The sequence below is a fragment of the Sorex fumeus genome, unplaced genomic scaffold (assembly GCF_029834395.1).
Source record: "Sorex fumeus unplaced genomic scaffold, SorFum_2.1 ptg000002l, whole genome shotgun sequence".
Classification (NCBI taxonomy): Eukaryota; Metazoa; Chordata; class Mammalia; order Eulipotyphla; family Soricidae; genus Sorex; species Sorex fumeus.
Window position 1 is genome coordinate 65,695,443 of NW_026606059.1, and position 12,074 is coordinate 65,707,516.

A 12,074-nucleotide genomic window follows, 5' to 3' on the forward strand; every position below is an offset into this window, starting at 1 on the left:
GAACACGTGTCACTTTCTGGAGAACCTGCTATTTCTGTCTAGGGAGTATGTTTAGACTAAGAAATAGCTATCAGTGCATCCAATCAAAGTTAGAGTTACTCAGTTCTTCAGAAAAGATTCGATCTTCAGTTGGCTCACTCTGTAGCTATAGCAAGTCAGCATATTGCTCAAGTTCTTTGTTTCTTGGTCATTGTAATTACAGCACACATGCAGCTGTTAGAGATGCAGATCCATAAGTAGTGGGCTAATCGCAAGGAAGTCAGAGGGAAGAAGTACTTCATTTTATTTTCTGCTTTCTGTCATGGAGTCAATTGCCAGGAATCCTTGATCCAGGAATAACGTGAATCCTTCATCATGTGATTCCAGAGTTTGCATTGAGTGTTAGGTATTTTTCAGAATATAAACAAAGCAATTGGTTCAGTTTCAATGGGAAGTCAAATATAAAATTAATTTCATGACTTTCAGTTTGATGTGAATTCAGTAGATCAAAATCAGATGCACTTTTTTCATATCCTTGGAAGCACAATCAAAATTGCACATACAAGGGGCAGAGAGATAGTACAGGAGTTAAGGGGTTGTCCTACATGAAGCTCACCCTGATTCAGTTCCTGGCACTGCATATAGTACCACACAGGGCCTCTGAGCTCCTGCTAGAGTGACCCTGCACACAGATCCAGGAGTCAGCACTGATCACTGCCAGGTGTGAACCCCCCCTCCAGTAATGCTCATGTTCCCCCCACCACCACCACCATTTGAATTCAGTTCTAAAAATAGCTTATGTTTATGAAGGTTTTCTTATGTCTGTAGGTGGATGGAAGCTTCTTACATGTATGAACTCATGAACTCATATTAAAACCCTTAGACTCTTTGATTTTGTTCATTTTATACAGTGAAGTAACAGGTGTGAAGGAGTTTAAAGGAAGCTGCTCAAGTTTATAGCTGCATCAGAAGGGCATGGTGGGGAGCAAGGGATGTAACCAGGGTATGTAGCTTACAGAAACCTGCCTAAGCGCTGTGACATCTGATCTTCCCAAATCCAGGACTAAGTATATGCAGCTAGAAAGGCAGTAGAAGACAGGCCCATCCAGGTAAGGCTGGAGGTAGAATCCAGAGCTGTGTGGGGCATACCCGGAGGATCACGTTGACGTCATAGTCCTCAGTGATTTCTTTGAGATTGCTTTTTTTTTTTATCCCTTCTGTAATGCTGCCTTATTTGAGTTTAAACTTATAATGGTAATCGTCAAAAAGAAAATAAATTTTGCCAGCTTACCTTTAAAAAAAAATTGTGATATATTCTTACTAGTCCTGTTGTTGCAGGAACTAGTTCTGATAGAGCAAGTACGACATTTTTAGTAACCAATTAAGAATGCAGTTTTTTATCCTCACGTTGTTTGTTTCACTTATTTTAATTCAATCACACCAGGTTGTGCTCAGGGCTTATTCCTGGCTCTGCACTCTGGCATCACTCTTGCTGGGGCTTAGGGGATCACCTGGGGTGTGGGGGATTGAACCCTAATCTGCCATGTGAGAGGCAAGTACCCTGCTCACTCAACTATCTCTCTGTCCTCAGATGAAAGGGGCATTCTTCCATGTATATGATTTAATTCATATTCTTACTTAGAGGACTTTTTTTTCCAGGGATTTGTTTTTTGGTAAACACTGAGATTTACTCTTACCACCTTGGTGGTTGGTTTTTCTAGGAAGATTACGTATTAAGAGGATACACCTGGCTCCAGTTTATATTCTCCAAGGTTGTGTAATTAAAAGTTTTACCCTCTGCCTAAGAGTAAGTGTAGGATGGGTGTGGAGGCAGAGAGAGCATTAGAATGCCTTTGGAGTGTCTAATTTAAATGCACTGCATACCCAGCCAGGCCTGCCTGGGGCCCGGTGCTGTCACTGGGAAAGAGGAATGAGGACGGCTCCTGGGAGGAGTTTAGGAATTGAGAAATAGTGGAATTGACTAGCACTGCACCGTAGCACTGTCCTCTTGTTGTTCATCGATTTTCTTGAGCGGGTACCAGAAATGCCTCCATTTTGAGACTTGTTGTTACTGTTTTTGGCATGTTGAATATGTCACGGGTAGCTTGCCAGGCTTTGCCCGTGTGGGCAAGATACTCTTGGTAGCTTGCCAGGCTTTCCGAGAGGGGTAGAAGAATCGAACCCGGGTCTGCCATTTGCAAGGCAAATACCCTACCAGAATTGAGTAGATCTTTAGTTTTTACTATTTAAAAAATTGGGGTGTGTATGGGAGGAGATACATGGAGGGAGGAGTTTGAGTCATACTGGCAGTGCTCAAGGCTTACTCTTGGCCCTGTGCTCAGGGATCACCCCTGGTGGGGCTTTTTTTGGTGGACCATATAGGGTGCCGGGGATTGAGCCCAGATCAGACACGTGCAGGCCGTTGTCTTCACTGCTGTAGAGTTACACTGACCTTAGTTGATTGGTTTTTAGATGCCCCATTGATGTCGGATGAAAGCACACCTGGATTCTTTCATGGCTCCCATTCGGGGAATCCTGAAATAAACACTGCTTTGTCCTAAGACCTGTTTTTCCAGCTGTTAGCTCCTTCACCATAGTCTGTTGCCACTGCAAAGTCAACATCTGTACAACTGATGTTAGCTTCTCCCCTAACACTTCCTTTCTCCCCTGCTATGTTCTCTACTCCCCTTTCCAAGCCAGGCTTGAAGAAAGGAGTTAGCAAGGGGTTGTTTCTGCTGCACCACATACGATCGACTAGTTTGCCTGTCTGCATTCTTTTACTGCCATTCCTTTCAAGTTGACTGTTAAGTTTTTCTTTGACATTTTAACCTCTATCTTAATCGCTGTCCTCTTCTCAGCCACCCCTTCCCTCCCACTCCTTCTTTCCCCTCTGTTCTTTTTCCTCCTTTCTCCTTTCTATGCCCATGTCCTGGTCCCCTCTTCTCTGTCCCATTGATTTTCCTTTTCTTCCTTTATAAGAGTTTGTTCATTTTGGGTTACACCTAGTGATGCTCAGGGGTATGTATTTGTATACATACATTCCTGGCTTTGTATTCAGGAATTATTTCTGGAGGTGCTCAGAGGACCATATGGGATACCAGGGAATGAAAACAGGTCAGCCTTGTGCAAGGCAAGCACCCTACCCATTGTATTATCTCCCCAAACCCTTCTTTTTAATTTTTTTTTAAATTTACAGTTCCATCTTACTATGATTTGCAGTAAGTATAGCTCTCTTTTCTGCGAAATTTGTATCTTTTGAATTGCACATGCATCATTAAATATACACACTCCAATAAGAAAGGGCCTGGCTAAATGATCTCTGCCTCAGTTTCCCTGAGAATTCCAGAATAACTTACACTTGTTCACCCTCAAACTTTCCTCATGATTCTTGCATCTAAAAATCCTATCTAGGTTCACTGCCTTTGTGGCTCATCTTAGGTGCTCGCTTGTGTGCCTACAGCTCTGTCGTCCCCAGCTTTTGCTTGCCTTTGCTGACCCACCAATGTGGGTTAGGTACTCCTTTCTGTGTTGGTAAAGAATGTGGTATCTCTCTCTGCGTCTCTGCAGAAGCACATTTCCTATGGTTGGCATTTCTTTATCTGCGAGGTTTCTGTAATACACCATGAATTGCTGGAATTTTTAATTTTTAAATCTATTTTTTGTGTGTATACCCAGTTTCCCCAGCACCATTAAAATATATTTTAAAGATTTTATTAATGAATCAGATAGACTCTTAAAAAGCCATTCATTATTAGGTTTCAGGTTTTAGTCATACAATGTTCCAACAGCCATCCCTCCACCAGTGTATATTTCCCAGCACCCAAGTTTTTTTTTATTTTAATTTTTGGGTCACTCCTGGCTCTGCACTCAGGAATTATTCTTGGCAGTGCATGGAGGAACCATATGGGATGCCAGGATTGAACCTGGTTCCTCTGTGTGCAAGGCAAATGCTCTACCTGTTCTGGTCCATAGGCACTTTGTATTCTGGTGTTCTTTTGTGTCTCCCCGTGCTGGGCACACAGTAGGCATGCATCATGGCACCTTTCCCAGAGGAAGGAAGTTGCTCTTGGGTTTCATTAAGAACCTTTATAAAGTACAGGTCATTCTTGCTTTATTCATTGTGAGTCTGCAGTGACTGCGGACCAAATTCGGGAAAGCTAAGGGTAATGCACTTTGTTTTAAAATTCACTTGCATTGCATTTTCTTTTTGTTTGACATTTTACTCTGCAAAAATTAGTTTCTAATACATTTTTCATCTTGGGAGTCATCTGTATGTTACTGTCATATATGTATAAGCAACTTTTTCCCCTCTGGAGCAGTCCGTGTTCTATCTTGAACACTTTTCTCTTCTATCTTTCTCTCTCTCCATATTTCTCGAAATAAAATTATTTTATTTTGGTTTGCGGCCATACGTGGCAATGCTCAGGGGTTACTCTTGGTTCTGCACTCAGGAATCACTCCTGGTGGTGCTCAGGAGACCATATGACCATATGGGATGCCGGAGATTGAACCCAGGTTGGCCAAATGTAAGGCAAGTGCCTTACCAACTCTGTACTGTATCTCCAAACCCCACGGAATGAAATGCTTTTAGTTAAAAATGATATTTCGCACATTAATGAGACTATTTTTTATGTTTTATTGGTGTTTGATCAGCTCAATTCCAAATTACCATAGAGAATCAATTTAATATTATGCTAAGTTAAAAAAAGGAAGTTCATTTGGGGTAGACTGTTTAATGCTGAAATTTAAGAAAGCTGATTATAAAATTGACAAAACTAAAAAGCACAAAGAATTTTACTCTTTAAGTTTTTTCCTAATGACCACTTTTTAATGTCACCCCAATTAGGTGGTTCTTATAAATACAAATAAGAAAGGTTTCATTGAAATTATTCCAGAAACATAAGAAATAGACTGTGATAGCAGGCGATTGAGATGATTGCCATCTAATTAGATTGATTACTGAACTTCTTAAACATTTAATTTCTATTAGATCACTAAGGCACATGCTATATCCTGCAGTCTTTTTTGAAATTCTGTAGAATGCAGACTATTCACTGTGTAGATTAGGACATTAATTCTGATTATAGTTATTTTCAGCTAAGATTGACCCTTTGAGATTTCTTCAAGTTATTTGTAACATTGGGATTCGAGCAGTGATTTTGAAAAACTAAAACTTTTTTTACTGTCGAAGATCTCAGGGATTTTTTTTTTTTGACTATCAGCCCATAACCTCAAGTCCTCTTAAATTAGTACATTCCTAATTGTCTCTGTTAGTATCAATTATAGTACTTGAAAATCAACCACATCTAAGACCGACTTTGTGTTCACTTCAAACAACTTTTTGTTCCATTGAAAATACATGTGCTACAGTGTCATTTTTAGACTTCTGAGGCATTTTAAAAAGCCTCTTTTCCTTTGACATGTTATTTTCGATATTATTCTTATTAGTTTTTGCACCGTATTATTTGGAAGAAAGAAATCAATTGAGATTAAAGACCTTGGGATGAACCAAACTTTGATATTTTAAAATGTCTACAATGAAGCATTTTTGTGAAAAGACATGTAAATCAATTTTATGAAAAATGCCAGTGAAAGTGACACATGGAAAAGCAAAAATTAGAATAAAGTGCCATTATGGTCCCCAGTTAGTCGAAAACAATTTAAAATATTTTCCCTTTCATGTGTTTGCAGGTATGTTGGGTGTTTCTCCAGTACCCAGATCCTCAAGTGAATGACTTGTTTTTGGCAAAAAAAAATTCCTTTGGTCCTTTTTTTTTTCCTGAAGAAACCCAGAGATGCCCTCTCAAGTCAAGTATGATGAGCCATAGATAACTGCGACTTCCTGACACAGGTCACTTGAGGGGACCTGATGAGGCATTTCACTGTGCCACCTCCCCTGTTACAGGGTCAGCCATCTCCCCCAGTTGTATAGAGTTTCTGCTTGCTTCCAAAGATGAATAAAATACTATCCCTTTGGAAGGGAATACAAACAGAAGCAGTAGCTTTATAATATCAGAATCAAACTTCTTTGCTAGCTAAGAATACTGGGAGTAGCAAACTTATGAGTTTGTCATTGAATGACTTCACTACTTCCCCTCTATTTAATATTTTATCCCATTGGCAGGAGAAATTCATTTTATTCAATAATAAGCCCATTCATAGGAATAGTACTGTAGAGGGTGCTGGCTAGTACTACAATTCAGTGGCCACATGTGCTTAGTTAAATTTCACTTAATTAAAATCAAATTAGTGAAAAATGAATACAGCTACTTTAAAAAAGTTGTTCACTTGCACTTGCCTTATTTCAAGTTATTTCATATTCTCGTTAACCACACATGGCTTTTGGCTACTGTGTTAGATGAGGCAGAATATAAACTATTTGTCATTAGAAAAATTTTTTGTGCAGTATGGACCTAGAGTGATTTTGGTGCCTTCTCTTTTGATCCTTAGAATAATCCTATGAAATGACAAGGTGCAGAATATTATTTATATCCAGAGATGAGGGGAAAGGAAAGTTCCAGGGGTTTAGTAATGAGTCTTGCCTTAGAATTTAACTTATAATACTTCCTTGCAAATTCAGGAAAATGCAAAGTAAAGATGAACACAAATGAATAAAAGCTTAGATTCACAAAATTTGTTTTTAAAAAGAAATAATTTGAGACAGATATATCTTAGCTTGTTTACTGTTTTATTCCAGTATCTCCTTGGAATAACCTTTTTTATCAGTTTGAACTAAGAATGGAGTGTACTGAGTTCAATCATTTTAAAAGTTTAAAATATTTTTCTAAATGTGTAGATATGGTTTCATGACAATAAAATGCAGTAAACTTTTCTGCAGTGATTTTTTTCTTAACTCTGTCTAGATTTGTGTTTAGCCGAGAAAAGGATAGTTTTAAATTAATACTTTTTGGGCCCCAGTAGTAGGTGAACAAACATAGTCTATAGTCTTAGGTTCTGTCTTTTAAAATAGTAAATTATATTTTATTTTTGGTGGTGTTTAAATGATACACGTTACATTTTACTGTAATTTCAGTGTAATTCAAATGGAACAGAAGTGCTGAAATTCTCACAGATGTAACCTTTAAATCTTTTTATTTTAATCCTTCAAATCTTTTTGAAAGGAAAAAGGAACTGGACAGAGAAGTTGTTTCCTTGCAATAGTATATAAAACTTGTAATTCTAATAATATGTTAGCTTTTCATTACAATGCTGATTACAATTTTCATTACAATGCTGGTCTACTGCTAATAATCTCTGCCTTTTTTCAAGAGAGAAAATTGATAACCTTTAGAAGTATTAGTATTATTGTCCTTGATATTTAATGAGATTTTTGTTTTTCTCTTCATTTCTTGGTAGTTTGTGAAAGAGCAATGATCTGAAGGTATTCTTCAGCATACCTAATCTTAAAACATAAAATTATCACTGAATCTCTGAAATTATCCCAAAACATTAGCTTTTGACTGATTTTTCAAAATTAAAACACAAATTTTGGATGTATTTAAACAGCCAACTTGAAATGTATAACTCTGCTCTCAGAACAGTTTAGTTCCAAAACCAAATGTTTTACTGGCAGGTTTTGGACAAAATCGATTTAATTTGATAGTCTCTTTAACCCGATAGTAATCTCCCTTCACCTGATTTTCTGATTATTGAAATAATGGCCCAATACAAGAAGGGGTGTTGTGTTAAACTGAGTAAAATTTGATTTTACTCCAAAATCATGATTCAGGTTTTCTTAAGACTTTACATGCTTTTTATCTAGCACTTTCAATGTGAACCTGGAAGGAAATTGAGTCTAGGAGATGCCAAAAAAAAAAAAAAAAGATAAAAGAAAGAAATGGTGGTGCGCTCTGATTTCTCAGGAATCCCTGTTTTACAAGCAGAAGTTCAAACATTTTCTATTAGGAATCTCTGGAGCCATCTGTGAGCCAAGATAAGCCAGTGTCTGTCTCTAGATCATGTGTGCTGGCTTTCTTTACTTTTATAGGAGAAGAATGATTTCTTTCTGAATTTGCCCCTTTGAAATCAAGTGTAAATTCCTGACAAAAGCACCTGAATTAATGATGACAACCTTTTTAAATGCTTTGTTTGGTTTTGAAAGCAAGGTTTTTCCTCACCTCTAGGGAATTGGGAAATAGATGGAGGAATTTTGTAATACCATGCATTACACTTCAGTGCAACTTTGCATTTCTTTCTCTCTCTTTTACTTTTTTTTGGTGGGGTGTGCAGGGAGGGTTGCTTAGTTGGACATACCCTGTCAGTGCTCAGAAACTACTTTTGGCTCCACACTTTGGAGAACCCCTGGTTGTGGTCTGTAGAAGCATATGCAGTATCAGGGAGGCACTTACCTTACAATTATATACTATACTGTCTGCCCACCACCTTTGATTATTTGGACATACAAGGACTGGGTTACAATGGAGAATCAATTGTGCAGTCTGACTTTGAGTGACCCACACTTCTGAGGACTTGGCAAGTGACAGGTGGGACATGCCCCTGTCCCTTACCTTCTGTTTCTTAGATGAATCTTAAGGTTGCACAGAAACATTGTAATCCTCTGAGGTTTGTGGGAGGCCTTCTTTTAATAGGAAGTAATGTTGTTTTGCTTCAGTGTTAAAGCACAGTTGGCTAGAATTGTTGCCCCGGGATTAAAATTAGAGGCTAAGGGAACTTTGTGCCAGAGAGCTTAAGGAATTTGATCAAGACCCCAGCTTGGTAAGTGGCAGAATGTACTTCAGTCTTCATGCCGTAGACTAGAAATACAAACAGGGCAGTCTGTGAACCAAAGCAAAATTATTTGCCTATTAAATAAAATGATTTTGAAATTTCTCATGGAGGGATTTGGATATGAGCAGTGATCACACATGTCATTTTTGAGCAGCTGTTGGAAAAGGCAGAATATGATTATACCACGTGCTTAATCTATTACATCTGGATGCTGGAAAAAACTGTAGGACGCTGATGGTTGGAAGAGAAAATCTCTTCCTTATTGGAGCACTCCATAGAAATCTCTATGTTATGGGGGCCAGAGCTATAGAATAGCCAGCATGTAGGATGCTTACCATGTACGTGGCTGACCTGGGTTCGGTCCCTGTGAGTCCTGCCATGAGTGATCTCAGGGCACAGAGCCTGGAGTAAGCCCTCGGCACTGATGAGTGTGATCCCCAGACTGGAACCAAACCAAGCAAATAACCCTCTTATTTTAAATCATGAATTTGGGCTTACTTGGGTGCACTTAACTACCTGTTGAGGTTGAAGCTGAGAAGTGGGTTGAGTGGAAGAGCTTTTTGGCATTTATTGTCCTCATACTTAATAACTCATAATTTTGGATAGAATGTAGACCAGTAGTTATTTTCATGGTGAAATTATTTTATGTTGGCTTAGAACGTATTACCATAACCCTCTCGAAGGATAGGCTGGGCCTTTGTGATGAGATACATCCAAAATACTTAAAAATTTCATTTTGGTCTTTCATTAATATTTTAAATCCCCTGCATTAATAAATTTCTAGTCAAATTTAGCATACGTTGACTTTCATTAATAAACCATTTCATGTGATCATTTTGGCTCTTATGTTTTGCTTAAACGATAGGCTTTATCTTTGCCTGCAGCCTCATTGTTTTAGGAACTGAATAGAGGATTTCCCTGAAACATGACTCCATTGAGTAATCTCCACTCCATTGAGTAATCTCTGAGCAACTGCCTCTAGTTTTGACAGCAGCCCTCAGCATTGGGAGGAGAAATCGCACATGATTTGGATGCTTCTCTATAGAAATGTGGTTTGAAGGATGTAGTAGTAAAACCTGCTTACTTGAAAATTGTATTTCTTTATTATTAAGTCCTTCCAATTGATTCTAGCACTCTCATTACTTACTATCATCTGTTACCATGGTCAAAAATGTTTAGCATAATGGGTCTCTCAAAGAGTAGCTATTGAGAAATGAAGAGTGAATTTATTTGGCTCTGATTATTCAAGTGGTTTCATAATAGGCAGAAGTATTATTGTATTTTTTCTGGAGGAGAGGTTGGGGCTGTATCAAAGATTGCTCAGGGGTCACTCTTGGGGGTACGAAGAATTTGTGATGCCAGGGATTGAACTGGGAAAGGCAAGCTCCTTAACCCCGTATGCTGTCTTGGGTCCTCTATTGTGGCTTTGGATAAGGAGTACTGGGTACTGTCCTCTCGTGTCCTTTGCAGAGAACATTGAACAATCCCTTTAAAGCAGTATCCCTCTCTTCTATACCAGGTCACTTCAGGTGGAACGTTCATTGGCATCGGCCGGAAGACCCCAGATTGCCAAGGAAACACGAAGTACTTCCGCTGCAAATTCTGCAATTTCACGTATATGGGCAACTCATCCACTGAACTCGAGCAGCATTTTCTTCAGACTCACCCGAACAAAATCAAAGTGTCTCTCCCGTCCTCAGAGGCTGCCAAACCTTCTGAGAAGAACTCTAACAAATCCCTTGCTGCACATCGCCCCGGCGATTCCGGGGACTCGGGGAAGTGGCAAGATAAGATCACCGTCAAGGCAGGAGATGATACTCCTGTCGGCTACTCGGTGCCCATCAAGCCTCTGGAGTCCTCGAGACAGAATGGCACAGAGGCCACCAGTTACTACTGGTGTAAATTCTGTAGTTTCAGCTGCGAGTCTTCGAGCTCACTCAAGCTGCTAGAACATTACGGCAAGCAGCATGGGGCTGCCGTGTCAGGCAGCCTTAACCCAGAGTTGAACGAGAAACTCTCCAGGGGCTCTGTCATTAACCAGAACGATCTAGCCAGAAGTGCAGAAGGGGACCCCATGCCCAAGGTAGATAAGGGCTCTGGGGGGGCTAAGAAGAAGGACTTCTCCAGCAAGGGAGCGGAGGACAATGTGGTCACGAGCTACAACTGTCAGTTCTGCGACTTTCGCTATTCCAAGAGCCACGGCCCCGACGTGATCGTGGTGGGGCCCCTTCTCCGTCACTATCAGCAGCTCCATAACATCCATAAGTGTACCATTAAACACTGTCCGTTCTGTCCCCGAGGGCTTTGCAGCCCCGAAAAGCACCTTGGAGAGATCACTTACCCTTTCGCGTGTAGAAAAAGTAATTGTTCCCACTGTGCGCTCTTGCTTTTGCACTTGTCCCCCGGGGCGGCCGGCAGCTCCCGGGTCAAGCACCAGTGCCACCAGTGCTCCTTCTCCACCCCCGATGTAGATGTGCTCCTGTTCCATTACGAGAGCGTGCACGAGCCGCAGGCGTCCGAGGTCAAACAGGAAGCCAACCATCTGCAAGGGTTGGAAGGGCAGCCGGCGGTCAAGGACAGCAAAGAACACTCATGTACCAAATGTGATTTTATTACCCAGGTGGAAGAAGAGATTTCCCGACACTACAGGTAAGCCCTCTGGAGTGAGCATCGATGTGACGGTAGGCAGAATGCAAGGGCTGATGGAAGAACTGGGTGGGGAGGGTGACACCCATCCTCAGGACATTTAGAAGCTCACATCAGTGCTGTTGCCTTCAGAAAGTTGCTGCTTTCGTATTTATGAATAGGTTAACCCCGGCTTTGACTTTAGCCCCATGCTTCAGCTCCCTTCCTTTGCGCATTTTTTACAGCATTGAGAAGGATGCTGAAGAATTTGCTCTTTATTGTGATTCATTTATTTCCTCCTGCTGTGTTTGACTCCCCGTCTGATAAGATTTGATGGAGTAGATCCCAAAGGAAAAGTTCTACTCTATGATGTGTTTATTTGCTTTTCCGAGTCTTAGACTGAGAACATATTGCGGCTTTTCTTTCCCGAAGTGATTGGACTTGTTTTTAGGTTTCTCCTCCTATTGCACGCTGGAAGGTGAGGATTCTGTACTCTGTGTATCTTTGAATTTCTGCCTCTCTCCTCTGAGTATCTGAGCTGCTGCCTGTTTCTTTGGGTTCGGAAGGAGCAGTGGGATGTGTTAGTGTTTTCCTTCAACTGCTCCCTGTTTTCTTTATAAATACTAATTTTCTCAGTTCAACTTTCATATTATTGATTGGGGTTGGCGGGGGGGGGGGGGTTAGGTTAGGACCAGCAGTGCTCAGGGCTATTCCTACATTACCTCAAGGATTTGTGGCAGTCT

The 12,074-nt window shown here is 40.3% G+C and overlaps 1 protein-coding gene across 5 annotated transcripts in view; it reads left to right on the forward strand.

The window, feature by feature from the left end:
* The window catches only part of TRPS1 (transcriptional repressor GATA binding 1), a 246,416-nt gene that overhangs the window by 55,923 nt on the left and 178,419 nt on the right, over positions 1 to 12,074 (forward strand). For all 5 annotated transcript variants that reach the window (XM_056111577.1, XM_056111558.1, XM_056111549.1 and 2 more), the window contains exon 3: positions 10,226 to 11,355. In XM_056111577.1, the coding sequence (XP_055967552.1) occupies positions 10,226 to 11,355 (1,130 nt within the window). The remainder of the gene's footprint in view (positions 1 to 10,225; positions 11,356 to 12,074) is intronic.